This window comes from Lepidothrix coronata, unplaced genomic scaffold (genome assembly GCF_001604755.1).
Source record: "Lepidothrix coronata isolate B3197 unplaced genomic scaffold, Lepidothrix_coronata-1.0 Scaffold327, whole genome shotgun sequence".
Taxonomy (NCBI): domain Eukaryota; kingdom Metazoa; phylum Chordata; class Aves; order Passeriformes; family Pipridae; genus Lepidothrix; species Lepidothrix coronata.
This window is the reverse complement of record NW_016690507.1, coordinates 372,825-400,587: the sequence shown is the minus strand read 5'-3', so window position 1 is coordinate 400,587 and position 27,763 is coordinate 372,825. Positions and strand designations below refer to the sequence as shown.

Here is a 27,763-nt window from a genome sequence, read left to right as displayed (position 1 = left end):
ACTCAAATACATCCCGATGGCGTAAAATGAAGATCAGAGAGAAGAAGAATGTAAATAGTTTGGAGTTTATTCCTTTTTTTCTTTTTTTTTTTTTAACCCAGTCCAGTTAGATCTGTGATTTTCCAGGCAGAGCACCGCTCTCCACAGTAGGAATTCCAGGACTGCCTGGATGTAGTGTGTGCACAGGATAAATATATTAAAGTTGTGTGAGTTGCTCAGACGCTGTGCTAACACTGGTCGTAAAATTCACCTTAGATATAAGGCAGGCTGCTTGGGGAAGGGGCTAAGTGCACTCAACAAATAATGAAGAGAAATAAAAATAAATATCAAATGGCCCATAAAATCAAACAATAATGGTAACTAAAAAGTTCCTGGATTTGCTGCCAGAGGTAAAATCCCATCAGCAGCATGAAATAAGAAGAAATACCCCCTCTTGGTTCCTTTCTCCACATGACACAAGTCAGCACGCCTGGTCACCAGAGTAGTTTTGGAATACATCTTCCTTCCAGAGTCTTATAAATGCATTTTTCATGCTTTGAGAGACCTTCTGGGGTTCAATTTAACTGGGATCTGGGGAACATGTGAAAGGCATTTACGGCATCCAGCCCAGCCTGGCTTTTCCTGCAGGGGAAGCAGAGGTGTAACGTTCACAGCTCCCACCGCCGCCCCACCTGGGACAGAGAGGGCTGCAGCCCTTTGTGGAACAGAAATAGATGCACTTAAAATATCTGTATGGGCCTAAAAATAATAAAGGGAAAGGGTTTGTCTTAACTCTTTTAAAGATCAGGGTGTGCTGATCATATGGGGAGCAGCTGAGGGAGCTGGGGGGGCTTAGACTGGAGAAAAGGAGGCTCAGGGGGGACCTCCTGGCTCTGCAACTCCCTGACAGGAGGGGGAAGCCTGGGAGGGGTCAGGCTCTGCTCCCAGGGAACAACAGGACAAGAGGGAATGGCCTCAAGCTGTGCCAGGGGAGGTCCAGGTTGAAAATCAGGAGGAATTTTCCCATGGAAAGGGTGGTCAGGCACTGGAAGGGGCTGCCTGGGGAGGTTTGGAGTCCCCATCTCTGGAGGTGTCTAAGGAAGGACTGGACGTGGCACTCAGTGCTCTGGGTTGGGGGACAAGGGGGGGATCGGGCACAGGGTGGACTCCATGGTCCTGGAGGGCTTTTCCAACCTCAGTGATCCTGGGATTCTGTAAAGTGGCCGCAGGAGGAAGGGGAAGGTGTTGTATGAAGCAGAGCCAGTGTCTGGGGAAGCAGGACAAGTGTGAGGTGTCGGTAAGAAAGGGCAGGAGCCCCCAGAAAACCAGCACAACCCACAGAGAGCTGGGTGGGAGCCCCGGTCACTCCTGCAGCTCCAAGTTGCAGAAGGGGATGGGGGTGAAACGCCAGAAAGGCGACGATTTACACCATGAACATCCATCCACAGCCTCTCCCACTCTCCCCGTGCTGACATCTCCTCCTCTGTGCAGGTCAGGTCTAAAACAACAAGTCCCCAAGGTCCTGATCGGGGTCTCTGTGTGCTGCAGCAACACAAATAGCAAATTAATAAGCACTGCTTCCCTTTCTCCCCAAGGTTTTACGAGGCTTAATTAATGAATGTCTGTAAAATGCATTTGGGGCTGGGAATGAAATGTGCTGTGGAAATGCCAAATATTTTTAATGCTCCAGCAGATTTAGGTTTAAATAAGAAAAATACACAGCTTCTCCTCCGAAACAGATTGCTCTCCTTGAAGCGAAGAGCTCCAGAACATGAAGTTTTCATCAGGCAAGACTTGAAAGAGTGTTTTCACGGCTTTCCAAGTGCGTTTATTCTCATGTACGAACTCCCCCTTTCCCTTATACAGATGTGGACAGCGAGGCATGGGAAATCAAAGAAATCTACCCCCGGTCGTTGGCAGAGCCAGCGCTACGAATAATTTCCTGATTTCCACTGATGGCTGGAATGCCCTCTGGACCATCCGCTCCCTCCAGATGCTCTCCGGCTTTAAAAATTACACGGACCCCGCCACGCTCAGCCTCGGCTGCGGGGTCGTTTTTGGGGAGAGCTGGGAGGGCTCTGACGGCGACCATGTGTGGGGATGAGGGCGGCAAAGACGGCTTTGGCACCGGGATGTGCAGCCGGAGCTGCGGCGACATGACTGCACCCTCTGGAGGGTACTGCTGCTCCTGCACAGAGACTGAAAAATATGGTCCATAACGGCCCAGATGGCCTGGCAGGAGGCTTTGTCCCCACGGCGTTGTCCCCACAGTCATGGATGGGCTGGTGACACACAGGGTGGTCCCTGCAGGTGACACTTCTTGAGCCGCAGGTGACACCCCGAGGGAGAGCGTTAAGCTCTGCCGTGCAGGCTGCGTGGGAGAGCCACCGGATAATGGCCAGCTGGAAGGCACTGGTGGCCTGTGGGGTGGTGACAGACCCTGGGGACCCCTCGGTCGAGGGGCAATGACAGCCCCAAGTCCCCTCAGCTGTGGGAAGGTGACAGTCTCTGGGACCCCTCAGTTGAGGGATGGGGACAGACCCCCAAGGCCTCTCAGCCATGGAGAAGTGACAGACTCCAGGATTCTCTCAGCCACGGGGAGCTGACAGACCCCGCGTCCCTTCAGTCATGGGGAGGTGACAGATCCCCTCAGCCCTGGGGAGGTGACAGCCCTTGGGCCCCCTCAGCCATGGAGGGGTGACAGACCCTGGGTCCCCTCAGCCCTGAGGAGGTGACAGCCCCTGGTCCCCTCACTCATGGAGAGGTGACAGCCCCTGGGTCCCCTCAGCCCTGAGGAGGTGACAGCCCCTGGTCCCCTCAGCCATGAGGAGGTGACAGACCCCCTCAGCCATGGAGGGGTGACAGCCCCTGGGTCCCCTCACTCATGGAGAGGTGACAGCCCCTGGGTCCCCTCAGCCCTGAGGAGGTGACAGCCCCTGGTCCCCTCAGCCATGGAGGGGTGACAGCCCCTGGTCCCCTCACTCATGGAGAGGTGACACCCCTGGGTCCCCTCAGCCATGGGGAGGTGACAGATCTCTGGTCCCCTCAGCCATGGAGGGGTGACAGCCCCTGGTCCCCTCAGCCATGAGGAGGTGACAGACCCCCTCAGCCATGGAGGGGTGACAGCCCCTGGGTCCCCTCACTCATGGAGAGGTGACAGCCCCTGGGTCCCCTCAGCCATGGGGAGGTGACAGATCTCTGGTCCCCTCAGCCATGGAGGGGTGACGGACCTTGGGTCCCCTCAGCCCTGAGGAGGTGACAGACCCCCTCAGCCATGGAGGGGTGACAGCCCCTGGTCCCCTCAGCCATGGGGTGGGAGGTGACAGCCCCGGGTCCCCTCAGCCGCGCAGGGGTGACATCCCCCCAGCCCCGTGGCAGTGCCACCCCCGCGGCCGTGCCGCCGCCGCCGCCGCCACACGGCGGTCCCGGGGGCCCGCGGGGCGGTGACAGCCCCGGTGGTGGCGGCGGCGGAGGCGGCGCCAGGCCCGGCGGGCGCGGAGCGGAGCCCGCGGCTCCCGGTCCCCGCCGCTCCTGCGCCTTCGAAGGCGGCGGCCCCGCCGTTCCAGCGCAGCGCGGGCCCGGCGGCGGCTCCCGGAGATGGCGGAGTCCGGCGGGGCCGAGTTCGGCGCGGAGCGGCCGAGCAGGTGAGCGGGGCCGGCGCGGCCTAGGCCGGGCAGCGGGGCCGCGGAGCGGGGCCGGGCCGGGCCGCGGGGCTCCGCCGGCCCCCGGGCTCTTGGAGCGCCGCTGCGGCCGCGGAGCCGCTCCCCCGGGGGTCGGGGGTTCTCCTGAGCGGGGCCCGCGGGGAAGGGAACGGCCGCGATGAGCCAGCGGCGCTGCTCCTCGTGGCGGGTGTGCGAGGAGGGAGGCTGAGGGTTGGGGGAGGCTCAAAAATGTGAGATAGCGTGAATAGGTTCACCCACCCTGGGGATCCCACCCGGTGAATCTCACCCTATGAATCCCACCCTCTGAACCCCACCCGGTGAATCTCACCCTCAGAATCCCACCCTCTGAATCCCACCCGGTGAATCTCACCCTCTGAATCCCACCCTGGGACAGACCCCCCCCCCGGCTCTGCGGAGCCACCAGCTCTGCGGGTTTGTAGAGGCACCAGGTGTGCGAGTTGCAGACACACCGAGTTTTTGGGGTTTCAGGCCCGTTTTGGGGCCCCCCTCCCTGTCCCCTCCGGTGTCCCCTCCCCAGCCTGCAGACATCCCCACCCCTGTTCCCTGGGTTTGGTCCTCACGGGGTCACTCAGCCTTTGAAGGTGACACGGAGCAGGTGGTACCTGTTTGGGGTGATGTGACACCTGTGAGGGTGACGTGATACCTATCACCCCATGGTACCTGTCGGGGTGATGTGGTACCTGTCGGGGTGATGTGGTACCTGTCACCCTGTGGTACCTGTCAGGGTGATGTGGTACCTGTTGGGGTGATGTGGTACCTGTCACCCCGTGGTACCTGTCGGGGTGATGTGGTACCTGTCACCCCGTGGTACCTGTCAGGGTGATGTGGTACCTGCTGGGGTGATGCAGAGGGTGTTGTAGGTGGTACCTGCTCACCGAGGAGTTTCTGTCCCCGGGGTTTTCCCATCTCTGGCCATCCCAAGTCCCTGTGGACACTGTTCAGGGAGTGGTGCTGTCCATCTCAGGGATGTTACTCTGTCACTGTCAGTCTGTCACTTCGCTTCAGAGCATCCTTTCTCCTCAGCTTCCCTCAGCGTTGGCTCCTGAAATAACCACCCATGTGGAGGGGAAGCTCTCACAGTCATTGTTCAGCTCTCTCAGAATTCTCACCTTAGAGATACATCCCAATTTTTTTCCCCTAATGACCACCTGTGGCCCGTGAAGCTCCAGGCTGCGTCACCTGTGGCATCTCATTTTATGCCTCTGCACCTCCTTTTTCTCCCTCTAAGGCAGGAACTCCAGCACTTCTCTCACCCAGGTGTTGGTAGCGCTCGGGAGTTCTCAGTGCCGGGTGTGCAGCGCTGAGAAATGGAAGTAATTTGTTTCAGGGCTGTGATAAATCACCCAGGCTGGAGCTGCAGCAGTTTTTATTCCCCGAGCTGGAGCTCCCTCGTGTTCTCTATCGCCGCGTGTTTGTTTTCTTTGTTAATTTTAAAAGTAAAGCCCGTTGAAATTTGGATCCTGCTTCTTGTTGGTTGGTAGCCTCCTGATTTAGAGATGGATTTATTGGGGAATACAGGGAGAAACCCGATGGGGGCTGTTGGATGTGCTGCACTGTCTCTAGAGAGCACCAGGAGGATTTCAAGGGCATTCCCTGTCGGCAGTGATTCCTTGTTAGGTGCTTCCACTTGTGACTTTTTGACACTTAATGAGTATTTACTCTCTAAGGCAAGAGGACAGAGCCCTCTCCTGCTGTTGCACACATGCCATTTCGGTGGTGCACTGTAATTCCAACAGCATGGGCAGAATTTCCATCTTTGGAATTCCCACCGCGTGGCTGCTGCGGGTTACCCGGGAGGGAGCACGTGGCTGCCCCAGAGCAGGAAAATTAACTTCTCTGCTGGGATCCTGCTCCTTCATTCAATAAGGAACAGACCGTGCAAGATGGGGACAAAAGGCTCTCTGATGGCATCAGATAAGGCCATTCCTGGGCATTGAAAAACAAATGGCCCCAATCTTCTATTTTGAAATAAACTTGGGGTTTGGTTTTGTTGTTTTGTTTTTTTTTCCCTTCTTCCTCCTTGGGTAGAATTTCATGGGTTGCATATTTTACTCCCAGCCCTCTTTATCATGTAGAGGGAGAGTTCCAAGCTTGCAGAATTCACTCTGTGGTGGTGCTGCTCCTGGGGATGTGATTTGGGATCGGGGAGAGGAAACGGTGGAACCCATCGGGACCCTCGGCAGGAGAAGCTGCTGTGCCTGAGACAACAAGGAAAGTTGCTGCAATGTTGGTGAGGTGGGGTTGTGCAAAGCAGGGTGGCAAAAATCTAGGAAAAACACCATCCTGGATGCTGGATGTGCAGGCCTTTATGTGGGAATGAATTGAGGTGTCCAGACAAAGTGATGAAGAGATAATTGGGAATAATCCCTTCAAGGAAGGAAGGCAGCCAGGTTGTATAAACACTTTTCACAAACCTCCCAAAAAATTGTGTTTGCCGTCAAACCCAGGATGAATGGACAAGGGAGACCTGCAAGTCTTCCTTATCATAAAGTCCATAGGTCTGGGTTCACATCAAGGGGACGTGGACCTGAACTTCCCAAACCTGATTCCTTCTGAGAAAGCGGTGGGAAGGAGAGAAATGTGCAGGAGGATGGAGTAAAACCACATGGGGGGGAGTGTGAGGGCTGTGAGTCTGCCTTGCTCTCGTGTTCCTGTCTCCTACAAGCTTCAGCCTTCAATCAGACTCGGTATTTTTTTTCCCCTTCTGGAGCTGAAGTTGAGCTTTGTGGGGTTTCCATGATCCATACTCTGCCACATGGCGAGTCTCAAACAGATTTAGTCGTTAGATCTGGTAGACGTGGTGTAAATGTTTACGCTCTGGTTGAATCACTGCAAAAATAACTTGCTGCTTTTGCTTTTGCAACGCTGGGAGAGTCCTGAGCTGGAGGTCTTATTTTAGAGCAAAATTAAAGATTCCTGCCCTACCCCCAAGTGTTGTGTAGCTTTGTAAGGGGTGGTGGTTAAAGTGGCTTTCCCAGTTTCTGGTTTATGTGGAAGGTAAATGCTGAAGTTGCAGAGGAATGGGGGGACATTTAAGAAAAGCTGTTGCTGCTCTTCTGGTGGCCTTGGGGTGACTCTGCTCAGGGGAGGGCGGCACAAAGCCTGTGCAGAAAGGAGCTGCCCCGGGATCTGGGGAACATAATGATGTCAGGATGGGTGTAAACCTGTCAGAAGGTGAGTGCAGAGGATTCAGAGGAGCAGGCTGTGGACAGATTTGATCCTGGGAGGATTCCTGAGCTGGATTTGGTGTTGCCATGCCAAGGGCCGGGGCGCTCGGCTCCCAGCTGCTGGAAAACACCATTTCCTTCCTTGGCATGGAAGGGGTGGTGGGTTTGCCGCTGTCCTCTGCCGTTTCATCACTTCACGTTGCTCTTGCCTGACTTCCCTGGCTGCTCCCGGGCAATAATGCGGAGGGTGGAGGTGCAGGGAGAGGGGAGGTGTCCGCGCATCGCTGCTGCTCGCTGGAGCACCTACTCTGTGAGTAACTACTCCTGTTTTGTTGCAACACTGCCCAGACCGTGCAATCGGGTGCCACAGAGACAGGCAGAGGCAGACGCTGCTCCCAGGACCTCCTAGTCCGAGCCAGAGGTTTTCCCGAGCTCTTCCAAAGGTGTGGAGCGAAGGGCCTGGGGCGGTTGTGCGGGAGAAGGTCGGGGGTGGGGGTGGTTTTCTCGGTGTGGGGAACTTTGTGCCCGGCTGGAGCTGCTGGCAGAGCTCAAACGGGCCGTCCCCAGTGGGGAGGTGACACAGGAGCCAAGACAGGCCCCGATGGATTTTTGGATGGATTTTTGGATGGACGTGCCCATGATCAGCTTTGCTTTGCTCCCAAAGGTGGAGCCGTGCTGGGGGGGTGGAGGGAAGAGCAGGGCGGTACCCAGGAGGCCAGCAGTGCCCGTGTGTGGCCCGGGTGACACTTTTGGGGTGGCCTTGGTGGCTCTGCTGTGCTTCCCAACACCACTAGGTGCCTCCCGGCCTTTGCAGTGCCGGGAGAGGCGCGGGGCTGGCGCAGGGAGCGCCCGCTGAGCCCTCGGGCTGCTGCCACAACCCCGGCGCTGGGTCACCAAAGGGTGACTCTGGTCTTTGGGTCACTTTTGAGGCACGTTTTGCTTTTCGTAGAGCTGGGGCCTGGCAGGGTTTGACTGTCAGGTGGGGAAACGTGGAGCTGTCGAAGGCAGCGCTGCCAGGGGAGTATCGAGTGCGTAAGGAGCCTCTGCTGAGAGATGGATAAGGACAAACAGGCACATTTAGGTGGTGCAAACCCCCCCATCCTTCTGGGGGGTCCCTGCGTGCCTGGCTGAGCTGGGGAGCAGCAGCTGACTCTGCTGTCACTCTGCTGTGACACTGCCCGTGCCTGCCAGAGGCATCGACGTGCTCCGGGTGGTTTTGATGTTTGCTCGGTTCGTTCCTGGCTCACAGGAGTTAGGCTTTGGGGCTGACAAGAGTATGATCACCGTCAAGTTTGGGGGGTGGGGGGTATCCTGCCATCCCCGGTCGCTGTGAGGAGGGCAGGCTGAGGGTGTGGCAGGGCAGGGTGTTGGCAGTGACAGGGGTGTCACCGGCGCCTGCTCCACGCTCGGAGCTCACAGGAGGTTTAGGGCAGGACTGAGGAGAATCCCTGTGCAGGACAAGGTCCTCTGTGGTAGCTCTGGAGATGGGTGGAGAGAAGAGAAATGGCAAACCCTGTTGAATGTGATATTTTGTGCCTCTCCAAGCCCCTGATGCTGCTGGTGCCCTCACCTGAGAGTTCTTTCTGGGTGGCGAACGACCAGCCCCAAACTGCTTTTCCCCGGCATAAAGATGACCACAGACTCTGTCTCTGCCACAGAAGCAGTTTAAAAATCTTATTCTGTTTTTTTAATGCTGGTTTTTGCCCCCCTCCTACACAATCTGTCCTGGGTACAGCACGTACTGCCCAGTCCCTCACGTTGAAGCTCTGGGAGGTGGCACGGAGTTTAATGTGTTCACATCTTTCACCCTCGGCTTTTTTGTTTTTTTTTTGTTGCTCCAACAGCTCTGTTTTACCAGGCCAGCCAGCTTTTTGACAGCCATCCAGTTTTATTAGTGCAAAACCCCAAAATCCCACCTCCTTTGGCTTGCAAACAACCTGCTGATTGATGCCTGGGAGCAGAATCTATTCATGTGTGTGTGTGTGTGTGTGTCTGCTGGGCCCTGTGCGAGTCCAGCTCTGAAAGGAAAGGAAAAACCTGGATTTGCAAATGTCTGGGGCTTCTAAGGGTATTAAAAAAAAAACCAAACATTTGAAAAATAAATAAATTGAAAAACCTCTTGCTACAACTCGCTGCCTTTACCTTTGGGCTGCAGGGTTTCCTTGGGTCCAGCTTGGGAGAAGTCGGGTGCAGGTGAGGGAATCAGAGCCAGAAAGCACCTTCAAAAGACCCAGGTACCTCCTGACATCTCCAAGTGCTGTTTTCAGGCCCTGAAATGCAAACTACAAAAAGCTCAGTCTGTTGGGCTTTGCCATTTTTCCTTTTTTAAGTAGCGAACGTTACTCGTTCCCCCCTCGCAGAACGTGAAGTTTCCTTAAAATCCGGAGACTGGAGACTTTTCAAACTTTTATTATTATTATTATTCGACTCGAGGCATTTTCCAGAGGACCATTATTTCCACACAGAGTGTTGCTCCTTCTGAAGCTCAGGCCCATTTATAATCCCTTTATTCGAGCGCTCCAAATTGCCACTTTTAAATAGCAATATTAGTCCCAGGCTTTTCTACTTGTATTTATTGCTTGGATGAAAGAGGTGGTGTCAGGAGTGGAAAATGAGTGGAGGCAGAGGAGAGAAATAGGAGAAATTAAGGGAAGGAGGTGGAAAAGGGAACAAAGAAATCGATTAAATGCCTTTTTTTTTCCTCGTGCATCTTTCCCGAGGATGATTCTGTTTCTCTGGGAAACATCCCCCTTCGTCGGGTGTGTTAATATTTAATTAGTTGCTGATCATTAAGTGCTTACTGTGGTTGCTAATTTGGACAGGGGAGTGCTGGGAAATGCTGTGGCTGATGGGTGCTGGTGACAGTCTTGCTGCTGGGAGCAGAAGTAGGTTAACAGGGCAGGTATTTTTGTGCCTCAGGGCCTGGCAGCACCTCGTCTTCCTTGCCCCCAAACTTCCAGGAAACCTCTGGATGCCTCTTTTTAGGGGTGGGGGGGGTGCAAAGGCCATGGGAGCGTCCAAAAGTCCCACTAAAGAGTCTCAAATCCGCAGGGAAGGGTTCAGCCTCTCTGCCCTAACGTCACATTTGTTAGTGTGAAGTGCTGAAAACTCATTTTCATCCTTTGGGCATGTGATATAAAGCCTCAGGCTCTGAAATATTACAGTCACCATGGCTACCAGTGACTTATCTGAGGGAGTTTGACTTTTGTTTTGATTTTAAGTGTCTTAATTGTAGTTTAAAAATCAGAATCTAAATGCGTTTTTTTTTTTTTACTTAGGCATGAAACTAAAGGCATTAAATGATTTGCATTATTAAAATATCTATAATGCTGCCTGTCAAAAGGTTCTTAGAGAGGGTCCTTAATATTCATACTTCACGTTCTAAATAAAGTTGCTCTCCAGCTTTGTGGTGGTTCTGCTTCTCTCGCCACCAGAAAAAATTCCTTGCAGGTGCCTCGGTGGCTATTTTGCAATAATCCCAAAGCTTTTTGTTCAGCCGTGGAAAAGCTGTGCCATTCCATACCCTGCTGGATGTGAACACACACACAAATGTTCTGCTGGTTTTCCTCCTTCCTGTGTTGTCCCCCAGCCGTTCCCCGTTGGGGTCCCACCTCTGGAGCTCGTGTTTATGGGAAGAGTTCGGGCTCTTGGAAGTTTGCCCTGCTCGGGAATGCTGCCAACCCCCCTCCAGTTTGGCCTGGATGAAAAATTACCGAGCACCACCTGCCCCCAAAAAGGGGGATATAGAACTGAGACAGAGAGCACCAAACTACCCCTCCTTCCAAGGAGAACCACAAGAAGAGGAAGGACACGACCAGACAGTCGAGCAGCCGAAGAGATTTTTTTTTTCCCCCCTCCTTAATTCAATCTCTGAAATGTTACAATCTGTCCTGCTCTAATTCTCTCCACTTTTTGTGCAGCGGTTGCAAACGCTGCTGAAATATGAACTCATGCCTGGTTAAAGCCTTTAATTCCAGCTTTGATGTTTTTAATCATGGGCGCAGATTTGGTAAAAAAAGTGATTCATTAGCTCCGGGCGCATCTCGGGCCCCGCGTGACGCCGCGGGGAACGGAGGAGGTTCCTTGGGGTGTTCTCTGGGCCTGGGCTGGTTCCTGAAGTGTGGCCCTTCGAATCTCCCAGCCCCTCAGCTCCAGAGGCCTCTTGGGTGCCCAGATGCCTTCCTGGTCAGAAGTGGAGCAGTCCTTGCCCAGAGAGCTGCCTGTGGTCAGCGTGCTCGGGGCGAGGGCGAGCTCCTGCCCTGGGTGCAGCAGCAGGAGGATTTCAGGGCTTGTTTGCCTTCCCTGCCTGCTGTCTGGCTGCAACCACTCCCTTAACCCTTGCTGGAACATCTCCAGTGCTGGGGTTGGGGTTCTGGGTTGCTTTTCCCCACAGCACCCCATGCTGAGCTCTATCCTGCGGTGACCGGAGAGGATTGAAAGCAATCTGGCTTCAGAGCGGCGGCTTGGAGGCAAATCCTCAATCCCATTACTCGTTCCCTGGCAGTCCCTGTGTGGAACTGGGGTACCAGGGATGTTATCAGAGCCTCTGAGGCTGCTGCCCAAAAGGCATCACCTTGGGAATCAATAATACCTGTTGAATTCCAGCTGCCTTGTGTGCCAGGGCTGCAGTTACACGGATATAAAGATCCCTTTCACTGCTGCAGCTATTTCCACGTGAAAAGTGGGATTTCTGTTCCTGCAGAGCCACCTTTATACCAACATACTCGTGTCAGAGGCCCCAGTCATGTAAACACGTTGGGATCTCTGGGAGGCCCCTGGGACCTTGATGTGGGTGTGATTTTTATTTTCTTTTCTTTTATTTTTTTTTTTTTGGTGGTTTACATTTTTCCAACGGATGAATTTGGGAGCAGCCACACGCTTGACCCCGCTCCAAGCTGGCTGTGCTGAGGCCCTGCTGAAGGATGCTCTGGCCACACAAACCCCCGTGGCAGGGGAAGGACCTCCACTCGAGGACAAAGACGCCCGACCAGGGAAAATTCCAGAGGCTCTCCAGCCCTGCCTCCCTGGGAAAGGGAAGCGGAATAAACACTTTCTCGCTGGTGTGTGATGAAAGGCTTTTATCTCCGAAGGGAGGAGGAGATGCAGCTCTTCCCAAGTTTTGTCTGCAGGGCTGTTCCTGCTCTAACAAACTGTGAAGCAACAAGTCCAGGGGCCTGGTGAGATCGGGGCTGGGACAGGGGCAGCCTCACAGAGGCACGTTCAAGGCTTCCTTTTGGTTTTTGTTGGGTTTTTTTTTTCCACTCTCTGACATCCAACTGCTGCTCCCCTTCTCCCTCCGTGCAGCAGTGGGAGCCAAGGCTGTGGATCCACCACGCTCCTTCCCTGCCCTGCCCGTGTCCAGCCGAGCCTGCTCTTATCACAAATCCCTTTTTTCTCCCCGCAGTGCAAACACTGCTCCTTGCTGTTCTCTCACCTCTCCTCCTCCCTCTTTGTTTTCTGTAAATCCCTCACTCTGTTTCTCTTCATGTGGTTTTTGTTTTGTTTCCAGTTTATGTTGTTCATCTTAAAATCCCTTTTTTTTTTTAATCCAGGCTGAAGAAAACTGAGCATTATCAATGCTTCTCTTTTGGTTTCCTTTTTTCCCCCCCTTCAGAGTGTTGTGTAATCATCGGATCCTTTTATTCTATATCTGTAAATAGACAAAGGAACTTGTACAGGGAGTTTTTCCTGGAGTAGCTGTTCACAGTTACCTATTGAAATGAATCTCACATGCAAACACATTTATTCCACACAGATGTACCAGCCCACCCCTCCTTTACTTCAAACTTGCACTCTGGTCGTTCACAATGCCTGTAAAAGTTAATTGAGGAAGAGGAGAAAGGGGAATATTTGTGCAGGTAAAGCCTGTGGTTTGTACCCGTGCTGGGAGGGCTGTGGATCCAGTGACAGCATTCCTGGAGGGATGAAACCCTAAGGCTGGGAAAAGGAATATCTGAAGCCAGCATAAAAACAAGCACTGAAGGGAATTCCCAGGAGAGGACTTTTGCAGGAGGTGGAGTCTGATGAAGTTCCAGTGAATTCGGGAGCTGCCATTCCTGGATGAATCCCCGGATCCGTCTGGGTGGATCTCACCTGTCCAACCTGGAGCAGAGTGGGTTTGCTCCGTGTCTGGTGCTCTGTGTCCAGAGGGAACATCATTTCCTTGCTGGTGGTGGATGTTTCCTCCTTTCACCTGCAGCAGATCAAAGTTCCAGGCAGGAGAGTGAGAGGAGTTTGACACGATGCGGATCCGCTCCCTCCAAGCCCTTCCCTCTTTCTCCATGGGAAGAGCCCGAGTGGACAGACAAGTCTTGGCTCACAGAGTATGGATAAAGGTCTTGTCAACAACTGCTTTTTTTGCTAATCCTTTTTATTCCAGCAAGGAATACTCCACGCTCTGATCCAGGACTCTTTAGCACACTTCGATTTTAGGGGAGGGATTTCGGACCTGTGCTACCAGAAGCACAGCTGACCATTATCAGCCATCCCAGCAGGAACTCGGATGGATTCTGAGGCACATTCCCAAGGCTGAGGAGTTGGAACCAGCCTGCCAAGGTTTGCTCTCTGCATCCCAGCGAGCTCCAGAGCCTCTGCAGGCGCAGAGCGCTGCCCTCCCGGCTCTGATGAACATCCCAGATTTCCCCTCGCTCGCCTCTCCTTAAAGCTTCCAGGAAATTGCAGTCCGATAAGTTAGGCAAGGAGCGAGCCCTGTCCATTGTTCCTCATTGTTTGAGGATTGTTTACATCCCCCTTTTTTGTTATCCCATCTCCCTGACTCCTCCCTGACCCCGCCGGTTTGTTTGGGCCATTGTGCAGTGGCTGTTGCTGTTTTGGTCGGGAGCTCTGAGGGTTGGAGCAGACCCCGGGATTGCACATCCAAACTCTGAGGGAGGGTTGGAGCAGACCCCGGGATTGCACATCCAAACTCTGAGGGAGGGTTGGAGCAGACCCCGGGATTGCACATCCAAACTCTGAGGGAGGGTTGGAGCAGACCCTGGGATTATATAGCCAAGATCTGAGGGGGGGGGGGTTGGAGCAAAACTGAGATTACACAGCCGAGCTCTGAGGGAGGGTTGGAGCAGACCCTGGAATGACACAGCCCCGACACGCTGCATCCTACTCGCTTTTTTGCTTCACTGGTTTATTCCACCTAAATAATAATAACAACAATACTACCCTTTAAGTGCAGCCCTGAGTGTGCTCTCCCACCGTGGCTTTGGGAGCAACTCATGAAGCTTTCCAGACTCGGGATAATCTCCCTGGGATTTTTTTATGTCACGTTTCCATAAAATACCCCCTTGAAAGGCAGACACCAAACAGCAGGATGCTTCTGAAACCATAAACCCCATCCTGAACATTGGCCCCTGGGTGTATTCTCTTCCCGGGAGGGAAGACCCTGGAAAGCCCTTCGGAGCTGGGTTAAATTTGCAGATGAGTTTGGGATTCCCCCACCTCTGCTGGCGTCAGTTTGGTGGGCTCGGGGAACCTGCAGCTGTTTCTGGAGTTGTTTCCAGAGGAGCATCCAACGGCCTCTTCCACTTGTGCAGGGCTCCTGCTGCCTCCGAACGCGGCGTTCCCGCCGACAAGTGCATCTGAGGCCAAGCGGAGCTCGGGATGATGCTCCGTGTGCTGGGGAACACGTGCGAGAGGCGTTGGGAAAAGCAAGGAAATATTTACGCTGGGAGGGGACTGTTGACAGTGCAGCTCGAGCGGTTGATGTTATTTGCAGCAGCCAGGGCTGTGCAATAGTTTTGCTCTTCTCCTGAGGCTCAGGCAGAAGGGAAGGATCAAACCGGGCTGGCAGGGCCGGCCTTGGCCGCGGCAGCAGCTCCAGCAGCTGCAGGAGGGGAAGGTGGTGAGAAGAACAAGCAACTGTGACTCAGTGTCGTGGGTGAAGGCGAGGTCAGGGCGGGCTCAGCGTGGGGACACCGACGTCCCGTGGTGGTTCCGGCCCCAGGGGATGGCTGGGTGGCCCCTGGAGCCCGTGTGTGCTGCAGGGTCGGGGTGTCAGCAGTGCCAGAGCATCCCTCAGAAATCTGGAAGTCTCTTTAGCGCTGGGAGAAGGGGGCCCAGTGTGAGGTGCTGCTGTCACGCTGTCCCAGGCGCGGCTGCCGGGCTGGGAATTCGCGTCCCCGACCGGCTCCCGCTGCGGTGCCTCCCCCAGCACGCCGGGTAGGTAATGCCACGTACTGTTTTCATTTCACACCAGCCTGTCTCTCTTGTTCTGTTTTTAGCATGGCTGACAAGAACAGCACCCTGAAATGCACGTTCTCTGCTCCTGGCCACAGCACCACTCTGCTGCAGGGACTGGCCTCGCTCCGAGCTCAGGCTCAGCTGCTTGATGTCATCCTCACTATAAATAATGAAGTGTTTCAGGTTCATAAAGTTGTCTTGGCTGCCTGCAGTGACTATTTCAGGTGAGAATCTGATAGGGAAGCAGGCATTTGTACCTTTCCCGTTGGTTTGCTGTTTCCCCGTCCTCCCCCACCCCGACCTTCCCAAAAATCCCGCCCCACAGAACCAGGTTTGGTTTTCCCCAGGGATTCCCTGCAGGCAGGCAGGTAGAGGTTCAGGATCAGTCCCTCTGCACACAGATGAGGTTTGCTCAACTACAGCTGCTGGGCCAAGGCACAAGTTCAAGGCCAGGTCTTGAACCCACCTGGGCAGGTGTCGGAGGTGTTTTGTCCTGGAGCTACTTGACCTGACTGGGAAGTGAGGGCTCCAAAATGACTCAGCCCGTGGAGTGAGATGCCCACTGTAAACACACTCCTGTTCTCTTTAACCACCACTGATGTGTCTGCAGTGCTGGGGGCTCTGGGAGCACCAGGGAGTGGGTGTGACCTCCCCAGGAGATCCAGGAGCGTCGTCCCAGCTCGTGTGGGTTGAAAACTGAAGCCCTGAGATGAGTTTTTGCAGCCAAATTCATGCAGAGTGAGCCAACTGCAGAGCAGGGAATTCACTCCTAAGTGAAAATACATATTTATCCATCTTGCCTCTGTCACAGAATCATGGAATCACTGAGGTTGGAAAAGACCTCCAAGATCACAGAGTCCCCCCTGTGCCCGACCCCCACCTTGTCCCCCAGCCCGGAGCACTGAGTGCCACATCCAGGGGTTCCTTGAACACCTCCAGAGATGGGGACTCCACCACCTCCCTGGGCAGCCCCTTCCAATGCCTGAGCACCTTTTCCATGGAGAAATCCCTCCTGATGTCCAGCCTGACCCTCCCCTGGCACAGCTTGAGGCCGTTTCCCTTCATCCTGTCCCTTGTTCCCTGGGAACAGAGCCCGACCCCTCCCAGCTCCCTCAGTTGCAGAGCCAGAAGGTCCCCCCTGAGCCTCTTTGTCTCCAGGCTGAGCCCCCCCAGCTCCCTCAGCCCCTCCTCACATGCCTCTCTCTGTCAGGCTCTTTTGTAATGTCTCTGTGACTCGGAATGACTTGGAATTGGGGATCCTTTTGGGCAGCACCAGGAGCAGGGTGAAGTGAGGGACGTGCTGGAGGCACTGGGGGTGGGCAAGGCTCAGAACCTCGGAGGGCTCGAGCTGGGTGTTGTTCCAGGCAGCAGGAGGGGTGGACAGGGGCTGTCCAACGGGGTTTGCAGCCCCGTGACACGCAGGTCCCTTCCAACCCCTTGACCTGTAGGAACCTTCCAGACTGGTTTGCTGAGCAGGTAAACAAGAGCAAGGGACTGCCCTGTCCCTTGGCATCTCCCTGGTATCCCTTTGTCCATCTCCTCAGCTCCTCTGATGGTGTCTGTCTTGCGTTCACACCCATTTTCTGGGCAGTTCCCTCCTGTCTCCCTTTGGGAACATAAACCTCCCGAGCTTATCTCTCTCCCAAACAAGGCCCACAATTAATCCTGGAGCTGCTCTCCCCCCCAGATGCCACTGGCACTGTTTTATTCCTCCCTGCTGGGTGCAGGGCCGCTGCCAAGGTGTTTTCACTCTGAACTGTAACTGCTGAGCAGGTTTCTTGTTGGAACTTCTGTGGTGCTGGGGAAGGTTGTCCTGGGGAACGACGGCAGAATAATCCAGCCTTTGAAAACACTCCCGTTTTCCTGCGGGAAGGGGGAGGGAAGGCGGAGTGAGACCGAGGCATTTATATAATCAGCATTTTAGAATTGTAACACTTTTTAGGGGAGTTGCATTCTGGTGGATGGTTTTGTCTTCAGCGTGGCAGCAGCAACAACAACGCTCTCCTCTCCTCTCCTCGTGCACGTTCGGCTCACGCACGTGTGTCCGTGTGTCCTCCGGGGCGAGGGATCGGGGCCGGGACGTGGGAGACGGAGGGATTTGAAGGGAATGCTCCCATCTGCTGCACAGGCAAATAATTGGGAACAGGATTCCCGGTCACTCGGTTACAGAAGAGCTGATTTCGTGTGCAGATATTTCCTCATTGAGGTCATTTAGGATTTCTCGGGTTTGTGCTGGACAGGTTTTCCAGCCTGGTTTGGACGGGAAACTTGGAACTCCTGTCTTTTGACAGCGTTCCCGAGATATTCCTTTATTCCTGTGTTGATGCAGGGTCTGTTCAGCATTTTTTCTGCCTGACTTGCACCTTGGAGCCGGTGCAGCTCCCGAGGCGGCTCTGATGACACCACGGATTTACCTTTCCAGCGGAAAAGGTGGAAAAACCGGTCCAAAATGTGCAGTTTTAAGGTCTTTTGTAGGACGTGGCCTCGCTGGGGCGTGTGTGCAGCAGCAGGGACCGGGGTCACCCCATGGCCCAGCTCTTCCTGCCCTGACTCTGCCTTCCCCAGAACCCGCTTGTTGGATACTCCAGGGTGCAAACCTTTGCCCCTGAGCCCCCCCATACCTAACAGAACCTGCTGAAACGGGATGGAAATGGCTGAAACCCCCCCCTCGATGTGCAGCTACACCCCCATCACACCCCCAGCCCCCCGGCACCGGGAGCTGCGGCTCTGCCAGGGCGGTTCAGGGAGGCGTGGGCGCTGTCCTTGGCGTGGAATGTGCTTCCTGTGGAATTTAGAAGCCTCCCAAGGAGGTGATCCAGGGCCTAATCTCTGCAGTGGCCTGGTCCAGTGGTGTTCCTGCAGCTGTGCTGTAACCAAAGCTCTTCTCTCCCTGTTTTTGTGTGATTCCCTGTCAGCCCCCTGCCGTCGTCCCGCAGCGTGACAGAGCTGCTGGAGGGGCTGCAGCTCCTCCTTTTTAAGGTGTGGGGAAGGAACCTTGGAGGGGAGGCTCTGTTGGGTGGCCAAAGCTGTTTGTAAGACGTGTTGCACCTGCAATATTTAACCCATTCCCTAATTCCCTGCAATATAACGGGATAACGGATCTGGGCCTCAAGGCCTTGCTGCCCTCCTGACACAGGTGTCTTCCCTGTGCTCACAAACCCTGCAGACCTAAACCCTTTAGGGTGCACTCCCAGTCTCTGCTGGTGCAGATCCCGTGGGATCCTCTGTTGTTGAATATCATGGATTCATGATACTCGCTCATGTCCTGCTCTGGGAACTCTCCCTCTTCTTGCAGCTTTGTCCTGTGCTCTGCTCCTCCTCCTCCTGCCAGAGGGATTGAAAAACTTCTCTGATAGCTGAATATTCCTCCTCGGTGCACTGCGAGCCTTATAAGCCACTGCACTCTAATTTCTCCTGGCTTGTAGAGGTTTAGCCTTGATTTATCCCCCCCTCCCCTTCCTCATCCTCCCTAAAAGAATCAGCGTGTTAAATAAAATAAAATCCCGAAGCGATACATCATTTATTTAAGAGGGTTTTTTTTTTTTCTCCTTTGTGTTCTTGGACCTCCAGGGCAATGTTCACGGGCGGGATGAGAGAGGCCAGCCAGGACGTGATCGAGCTGAAAGGTGTGTCTGCGAAGGGCCTGAAGCACATCATAGACTTCGCCTACAGCGCCGAAGTGACTCTTGATCTCGACTGCATCCAGGACGTGCTGGGAGCCGCCGTCTTCCTCCAGATGGTGCCCGTCGTGGAGCTCTGCGAGGAGTTCCTGAAGTCTGCCATGAGCGTGGAGACGTGCCTCAACATCGGGCAGATGGCCACCACCTTCAGCCTCTCCTCCCTGAAGGAATCCGTGGACGCCTTCACTTTCAGGCACTTCCTGCAGATCTCCGAGGAGGAGGATTTCCTCCACCTGCCCCTGGAGCGCCTGGTGTTCTTCCTGCAGAGCAACAAGCTGAAGAGCTGCAGCGAGATCGACCTGTTCCGCGCCGCCGTGCGCTGGCTGCAGCACGACCCCGCGCGCCGCGCCAGCGCCAGCCGCGTCCTGTGCCACATCCGCTTCCCGCTCATGAAGTCCTCGGAGCTGGTGGACAGCGTGCAGACCCTGGACATCATGGTGGAGGACGTCCTGTGCCGCCAGTACCTGCTGGAGGCCTTCAACTACCAGATCCTGCCCTTCCGGCAGCACGAGATGCAGTCCCCGCGCACGGCCATCCGCTCCGACGTGCTGTCCCTCGTCACCTTCGGCGGGACGCCCTACACGGACAACGACCGCACCGTCAGCGCCAAGGTCTACTGCCTGCCCGACGCGGGCGGCCGCCAGTTCAAGGAGCTCACGGAGATGGAGGTGGGCAGCAGCCACTCCTGCGTGGCCGTGCTGGACAACTTCGTCTACCTGGTGGGCGGGCAGCAGCTGCAGTACCGCAGCGGGGAGGGGGCCGTGGACGTCTCCTACCGCTACGACCCGCACCTCAACCAGTGGCTGCGCATCCAGGCCATGCAGGAGAGCAGGATCCAGTTCCAGCTGAACGTCCTGCGCGGCATGGTGTACGCCACGGGCGGCAGGAACCGCTCGGGGAGCTTGGCCTCCGTGGAGAAGTACTGCCCCAAGGACAACGAGTGGACCTACGTGTGCTCCCTGAAGCGCAGGACGTGGGGCCACGCCGGGGCCACGGTGGGGGACAGGCTGTACATCTCGGGGGGTTACGGGATCTCCGTGGAGGACAAGAAGGCCCTGCACTGCTACGACCCTGCCGCCGACCAGTGGGAGTTCAAGACGCCCATGAACGAGCCCAGGGTGCTGCACGCCATGGTCAGCGCCAACGGCCGGATCTACGCCCTGGGCGGGCGCATGGACCACGTGGACCGTTGCTTCGACGTGCTGGCCGTGGAGTATTACGTGCCCGAGACCGACCAGTGGACCACGGTGAGCCCCATGCGCGCCGGGCAGTCGGAGGCCGGCTGCTGCCTGCTGGAGAAGAAGATCTACATCGTGGGGGGTTACAACTGGCACCTGAACAACGTCACCAGCATCGTGCAGGTCTACAACACCGAGACCGACGAGTGGGAGAGGGACTTGCACTTCCCGGAGTCCTTCGCCGGGATCGCCTGCGCTCCCGTCATCCTGCCGCAGGCGCCGGGCCAGAGGTGACCGCCGGCCCTGGGCTCCCCTCGTGGTGCCCTTTGCTGCCCGAAAATGTGCGGTTTTGGGGGAGAGGGGAGGAGAAAACCAGCTTAGGAGTCCCTCCTCCTCCTCCCGTGGGGTCGTGGCGAGCGCAGCCCGGCAGCAGCGCTCGCCAGCCGGTCACGCCGAGCAGATGTCACAGCTGGGAAAGGCTCTTCCCTCTCTTCTCTGTTTCTTTGTTCACTGGGAGAGGGGTACAGGCTCTTCTCTCCCCTCTCTGGGTTTTTTTCCATTGAGGGGGGAGCATTTTGCCAAATTTTTCTATTTTTCTCGGCGTTCCACGCTGCAAACGGTGGCAGCTCAGGAGTTCACTCAGCGCTGGGGTCTGTTTCAGACAGATCAGGTGTTTCTTGTTTTTTGGGTTTTTTTGGTTTGTTTTTTTTTTTTTTATTAACAGCTCCCAAAAAACAAACGAACGAACAAACAGGAAAATCGTTGTGTTCGTTGTGGGGTTTTTTTAGCAGACAAAAAAAAAACCAAACGGCCAAAACCTGTGTAACACACTGACCTCCAGAAGCAATAAAAGGGACGGTGGGAGCTACAAGAGCTCGGGTGCTTGGATTGTGAAAGCATATTCCCGTTTTTCAAAGGTGACTTTCCCTTTTTTTCCTCCCTGGAAAAAGGGAATACTCAGCCCTGCACACCTCTGGTCTCCGTTGCTTGGATCTCACCCCCTCCTCGCCCCCTCCAGGCACTCTGGTCCAGAAATTCTCCCTTCCTCGGGGCCTGCAGAGTTTGCAGCACTAAAGCCATGTTTGAAAGCTTGATTATGTATAAACAGGCATGATTATCTGGTTTTGTATCTGCCAAAAAACTTGGCTTCCCTGGCAATAAGAGCTCTGCAATCGTCCATCTGGGCTGACCCACGAGGCCAAGAGCTCCTGCAGTCCGTGGGTCAGGACTTTCTGCTCTCACCAACACACCCTCAGCCAAACTCTTCCTGCAGCGAAGGAGGTGGGTGCTACTCAGTCATCAGCTCGAAGGTTTTCTTCCTTGCCATGGAAATAAGACACCTGGCATGATAAAATGATGGAATTCTGAGCAGAGCAGGGGTTTGTTGTCGTGGGGGGGGGGTTTAAATCCGAGAGATTAATTTTTAAGACGACTCCCGTCATCTTTGCGAAGGACTGTTACTTCCTGAACTTCCCTTTCCTCCAAGCCATCTTTCCTCTTTAACTTGATTAATGAATTGAAAGGTTCTCCTTTTGTCAGGAGTTCTGTTTCAAGGGCTTTGTTTTGTGTCTCTGTCATGTTTGAGTTGGATGCAGGCAGGCTCCCTTTCAGAGAGGCCGTTGCGTTCTGCTGGGAGATAAATCCCGGGCCGTAACCTTTCAGTGGCAACGTGTAATGTCTGCTCTGCTGATGAATCACTGAGAGGTCTGGGTGAAGCATGAGCTCCACACCTTGGAGTCCCTGGAAGAGATTTTTCTGGGATGATGGAGCCGAGGCAGCCCTGGGTAGGGCGCGGGGAGGGCACGTGAGCTCGGGGGGAAACTCTGCACTCCAAATTTCGGGTCAAATGATGCATCACTTCATCTGTTCCCGTCTGTTTGCTGGTTTGCCAATAATAAACTGATGAAAAGTCCTTGTTGTTGCTGAAGTCAGTGGGCATTTGGGCTCTCAGGCAGTTAATTCCAGTCCTTTGTTCCTTTGGTCTGGCCAGAAACACGAGGAAGGGGCTTGGCAGCGACAAGCGGGCCCTGAGAGGGTGAAATGGAGCTCGAGTCAAGCTTCAAAGTTTCAAAATGACGGGGTTTTCTTTTTAATGCTTCCATATGTTTATGAAAACGGTGGCTTTCTCAGCTTGGTAACAAATGCAAGTGTTCCTTGCTTTCCTATTTGCAGAACAAACTTAATCCTCTTACGGGCGCGTCGTTCTGTCGTCGTCGCCTTCCTGCAACGGCTTCACCCTGAAAGAGAGGGGGGTTGGGTTGGATTTTAGGACAAAATCCTTCCCTGGGAGGGTGGGGAGGCCCTGGCACAGGTTGCCCAGAGAAGCTGTGGCTGCCCCATCCCTGGCAGTGTCCAAGGCCGGGTTGGGCAGGGCTTGGAGCAACCTGGGATAGCGGGAAGTGTCCCTGGGATGGAACTGGATGAACTTTAAGGTCCCTTCTGTCCTGTACCATCCCAGCATTCTGGGATTCTGCAGCACTTAAATACTCTTGCCCTGTTTTATTTGAATGTTCCCACCAAGAGGATTCCTGAGGCAGCAGCTGGTGCTTTGGGTGTTCTCTCATCCCTGGGTTTTTCAGGATGTGCTTCCCGTGAGCTGCAGCTCATCCTGGCTGGAGAACCGCCTGATGGAACCATCCCTGGCATCTCTTCCCGAGGGAACTGAGCCTTATTCCTCACTCCAGGCTTCTCAGGTACGTGTGTGTGTGTTGGGGGCAAAGGGGGGAAGAGAAGAATCCTTGAAAAAAATACGGAAAAGCGCGTTTGGCCTCACTTTTAAGGTCAGCTTTGCAAAAATAAGTGTAAGCTGAGTGTCCATTCCCGTGGCTTTGCAATGGGAGGACACACAGAGCCCTTCTGGAACTGGATTTAATACACACATGCCTGGGATTCACATCCCTGCTCCCTGGCACTGCAGAGCAGGAGCTGGGAACGGGATCTGGGAGTCTCTGGATCTTGGGGCACCGCAGCTCTTCGCTGCTGGGACGTTCTTTTTATAGCAACGTAAATAATTGTTTCTCATCGAGTCAGCCAGAAATATTCCTGCTGCTCTAAATTTAGCAGGGGGCTAAAATATTTGCAGATGATAAATATTTGGGACAGTGAATTCGGGTTGACCCCTGGGAAGGCTGGAGTTGTGGCTCTGGGCAAATCCCCTCTCTGTTCCTCTGACAATAAATGGGTTTGATGCTTTTGCTGATCCAACAATTGACTGCTCGAGGAGGGTCTTCCCATGTGATGGGAGAAAACACTTCCCAGGATGCCCCACTCGGAGAGCAAGTGGACTGGGCTCCTCTTTTCCTCAGGAATGAGCAAAGCCAGATAAATGTTTGACTGCACTCGGAGTCATTTATGGGTCTCAGAGCAGCAATAAACGTTCTGGGGGTGAAGCTGATTCGGTGCATTTGGAAATGCCCTCGAGCAGGTGGGGAGCAGTCAGAGCTGTGTCCCCCCCGGGACTCCTGTCAGGGCTGGGATAATAACTCCTGTCTTCTCTGATGTTTTATGGGCCTGAAATTGTGCTTAAGACTAGAAAGGAAGCCCTGGAAAACTCTTGGCAGGGTGCAGAGCAGCTTGAGATTGGGAATGTCTGCATCCTATTAATGGTGTCACTGACCCTTTTCCAGAGGGTCTGTCGGCTCCCAATCCCACTGTCACTTCTCCCTATCCTAGAACCTGGATAATTCACCCAGACGTGGCCCAGCTCTCGTGCTGCAGCCCCTGGAAGTTGTAACAGCAGCGGAAAAACTTCCCTGCCTTTGGTTCCCAGGGAGCGAAGACGCTCCCACAGCAGCTCCCAGGCCCCTGGAGCTGATTTAAAAACGCTGCTGTGTAACACGACTGTGAGGGACCTCGAGAAGCCACATCAAACCCTGTCAGGCATTCCCAACTTCCATGTCTCTGATAAGGTCTGGAGTTGCTGAAACTCCGCAAACTTTCGGGACATTCATCACGGAAGGATTATTGGAGCCAGACTACTGTCAGAATAAATAAAACATGTTCCCCAGTGCAGCTCTAATTATGATTTTTAGCCAGTTGTGTAATGTGCAGAACTTTATTTACAATAAATCTTCCAGTTGCTTGCACAAATGAATGGGATTTCATCACTTGTGGCTGAAGGAGCAGGAAAAGTGGATGTGGCTGGATAAATTCATAGTCTGGGCGTGTTGGCACGTCAGGAGACAGAGGGAGCAGAGCTGGCTGGTCTTGCCTTCCAAGGAGGGCTGAGCTCTCCTGAATTTCACCTGGGATCATATAAACATCACACAAATATCTCCCCTTCGAGGGATTTTTTTTTTTTTTTACAGAGACAGCTTCGATTCCACTCTGCATTTTAATGGTGAGTAGGCACAGATTCATCCCACAGCCTCCAGAGCTGTTGTTTCTCATTCCAACCCAACAACTGAACTTCAGGAACAGGCACTTGGCACTTTTCAGTTCAATATTTCAGCTCCGGGGAGCCTCACGGAGAAGTTTTGAAGTTTGTGTGTGGGGCAGGTACAACTCCAGCTGCTCCAACCCTGAATATTCCACAAAACCCAACACAAAATGAGCTTTCTGCTGGGAAACAGCTGCTGGTTCAGCTGTGCAACCTCAGCCTCAGGCTCTGAGACAAAGGCCGAGGATGAAGTGGAGGGTGTCCCATCCCTGGAAGTGTCCAAGGCCAGGTTGGAGCAACCTGGGATAGTGGGAGGTGTCCCTGTGGCACTGGATGAGCTTTAAAGTCCCTTCCCACCCAAACCATCCTGGGATTCTAGGAAAGCAGAAAAGCTGTCGGAGCAGAAGTTTTCAGGAGGTTTTTCTAAGCTGTAGAGAGAAATCAAAGCTCCTTGGCTCGGTCCCTGAGGCTTTGCAGTTGCTGTTTCACACCCAGGCCCCTGTAATTAGCTAGAACTAGTTTATGTGGCTTCTTAACATCTGAAAATCTCGACTTTTTTGGTTGTTTGTGCAGGCTGCCAGCCAGGCTGTGCTGGCTGCCCCGAGCTGGAGCTGGAGCAGGGCCTTGGGAGCCACTGGAGCTGCACCAGGTTAACTCTGGAGCAGCCAGGGCAGAATTTATCCCTTGCTATCCTCGGTGGCTGTCAGTCACAACGGTGAAAAATGACCTAAGGAGTGTTTTACCCGTGGTTATCTCGTGTTTGCAATCAGGCTGCTAATCTGGGGCTGCAAAGTTGGCAATTATTAGCTTTGAATGCAGCCTCCTTCCTTTTCCCCCTGGCCTGGGGTCCTGATCCTCCTCGGGGGTGCAGGTTTGCTCCCTGGCAGTGTCAGTGCTGGCATTCAGCTGTCAGTGCCTCGAGGACGGTGGTTTTACAACGGGGTTTAGAAGGAATGTTTGGATTTCGCCGAGGTTTGGAAGGGAGGAGTTTGCCCCGAGGTGCCCTTGGCCAGTCCCGAGTCCGCAGCACTGGGATTTTCACTCTCCCGGGGTTTCAAAGGGGAGGGAGAAGTTCCTGCTGCCAGAAGGGTGTGCTTGGTGTTCCAGAGGGAGGGAATCAGAGCCTTCCCCAGGGAAGGGGGGCAGGTTTGACCCCTGGGTGGGGAGAGGTGCTCTCCAGCTCCCAGGTCAGCACTGTCCCGTCCCGGGGGAAAGGAGGAGGAAGGAGGAGGGACCCCATCAAACTGGCAGAGGAGAGGTTTACCTTGGATATTTGGGAAGAAACTCCTCCCTGGGAGGGTGGCGAGGCCCTGGCTCAGGTGGGCAAGAGAAGCTGTGGCTGCCCCATCCCTGGAAGTGTTCGAGCCCACCTTGGATGAAAGGAGCAACCTGGGATAGTGGGAGGTGGGATAGGGGTGTGGGACTGGGTGACCTTTAAGGTCCTTCCAACCCAAACCTGGGTTCTGGGATTTTTTGGGTTCTGGGATTCCATGTTTTCCGTGATCTTTCCCGTTTTTTTGTGGTATTAATAACCCAGAAATGCTGTCCCATGAGTGACCATCAAAGCTGACCCCGGGCCAGCTCTCCAGCAGGGGAGAACCTCCCCTTCTCACAGGGAAAAACAAGTTGTTCCCTTCCTTCCAAGGCTTTTCCAGGACAGCAATTAGAGCCCCAGTGGGTGACTGTGGCTCTGCTGCTCTCCAAGAGGCCCCTGCAGAGCCTGGAGCTTTGCTGGCAGCAAAAGTTTGCCCCCCATCTCCTCCCAGAGGTGTAACCTGGGCAGCACCTGCACACCCTGTTTGTGTGGGGTGGGAATGACATTGGGCTGTGGGGGGCAAAGGGAAACCATCCCAAAAACCCGTGGGTTTGCTGAGCTCCTGCTGAGAAATCCCCTCCAGTGATGCTCCAGCAAGGATGGAAACTCAGGAGGTGCCTCAGTGTGTTTAAATGGTCATCAGGATTTCAGGCAGAAATTACCTGGAACTGCAAAAAAAAACCAACCCCACCCCGAGTTCTCCTTCACTGAGTTCTCCTTCACACTCCCGTTTATTCCTTGTTAAAACCTTATTAATAATCAGGCTTTGAGCTTGTCCTAAACCCCTGGCCTAAGCCATGGCCACAGCAGAGCTTGGCTTTGCTCTGGGAGGTGACCCAGGGGAGTGTCACAGAATCCTGGAATGCTTTGGGTTGGGAAGGACCTTAAAGCTCATCCAGTTCCACGGGCAGGGACACCTCCCACTGTCCCGGGTTGCTCCAACCTGGCCTTGGACACTTCCAGGGATGGGGCAGCCACAGCTTCTCTGGGAATTCCATCTCAGCCCCTCCCTACCCTCCCAGCCAGGAATTCCTTCCCAATATCCCATCTATCCCTCTGGCAGTGGGAAGCCATTCCCTGTGTCCTGTCCCTTCCATCCCTTGTCCCCAGTCCCTCTCCAGCTCTCCTGGAGCCCTTCAGGCCCTGGAAGGGGCTCTCAGCTCTCCCTGGAGCCTTCTCTTCTCCTTGGACACTTCCAAGGATGGAGCAGCCACAGCTTCTCTGCCCAACCCGTGCCAGGGCCTCCCCACCCTCCCAGGGAGGAATTCCTTCCCAACATCCCATCCATCCCTGCCCTCTGGAATGGGCATTCCACCCTTCCTTTTAGCACTGGCTCTGGTGATCCCCACACGGGGAGAGCTCTGCCTCCCATCCCGGTGTTGTCCCTGGGAAGGCACAAAGCGGCCGCTGCTTTCCCGCCTCTCCAACATCGCCCTGGCATCCCGGGAATACTCCTCACATCGGGAATACTCCTCACATCGCCGGGGCACGGAGCCAAACCCCGAGCCTGGGAAAAGCAACCTGTAACAGAACCCCCTGCGGGGCTGCCGGAGGATTTCGGAGCAGCACAGGATGTGAGCTGGAGGAATGAGAATTGATCTCTCTCGGCGCTTTTCTGGCCTCGTGGAATTCCGGGATTCACAGGGAATGGCAAAGGAAGGAAACTGGAAGGAGAAAAAAGGAGCAGAACCTCTGTGTGACTGGGTTTGCCTGGGCTGGGGGTGGGTTTGGGGTGGGGAGGGGGGGTTCAGGTGCTTTTATTTGCCCTCTGGGAACGAGGAGGCCCCGAAATGAAAGGAGTGATGGCGAATTCCAAGGGAAACAGGGGAATGTTTCCCTGCTGGAAGCCCAGTTTGGAGCTCAGTTCGGAACTGGGGACTCTGTGGACTTTGCAGGATGTTCTTCTCCGAGGATAACGGGAACATCAATGGGAATATGGAGTAGGAAGTGTGAGAGATCAAAATCTTTGTGTCTGCAGGCAAAAAAAAATAAATAATAAAAATAAATGTTCAGCTCATTTGTGGATCTCTGGGCTGTCTGCTCGGAGTAAAAGCCCTTCAGCCTCACACCTTCCCCTCAAACCTCGGAGGGGAAACACGGAATAGTGGGATCTCCTGTGCCAGAGCCATTCCCAAGGACCTGGAGGATGAAAAACAAGGGATGAGTAACCCTTTCCATTGCCTGCAGGAC

At 54.5% G+C, this 27,763-nt stretch overlaps 1 protein-coding gene across 3 annotated transcripts; it reads left to right on the top strand.

Moving 5' to 3' along the window:
• The first annotated feature begins 3,564 nt into the window (after positions 1-3,564).
• Positions 3,565-23,943, top strand: KLHL26 (kelch like family member 26). 3 transcript variants are annotated; one of them, XR_001878558.1, is made up of 4 exons: positions 11,931-13,152; positions 15,064-15,246; positions 18,593-21,161; positions 22,460-23,943. XR_001878558.1 is itself a non-coding variant. In XM_017838197.1 (3 exons), exons 1-3 carry the CDS (start codon positions 3,577-3,579, stop codon positions 20,172-20,174), a joined length of 1,812 nt encoding a protein of 603 aa, XP_017693686.1. In that variant the 5' UTR covers positions 3,565-3,576; the 3' UTR covers positions 20,175-22,104. The 3 variants fall into 3 exon arrangements, 2 of the variants coding, with proteins under 2 accessions (XP_017693686.1, XP_017693685.1); XM_017838197.1 differs by lacking the exons at positions 11,931-13,152; positions 22,460-23,943 and adding an exon at positions 3,565-3,623 and having other exon boundaries at positions 18,593-22,104; XM_017838196.1 differs by lacking the exon at positions 22,460-23,943 and having other exon boundaries at positions 18,593-22,105.
• The last annotated feature ends 3,820 nt before the right edge of the window (positions 23,944-27,763 follow it).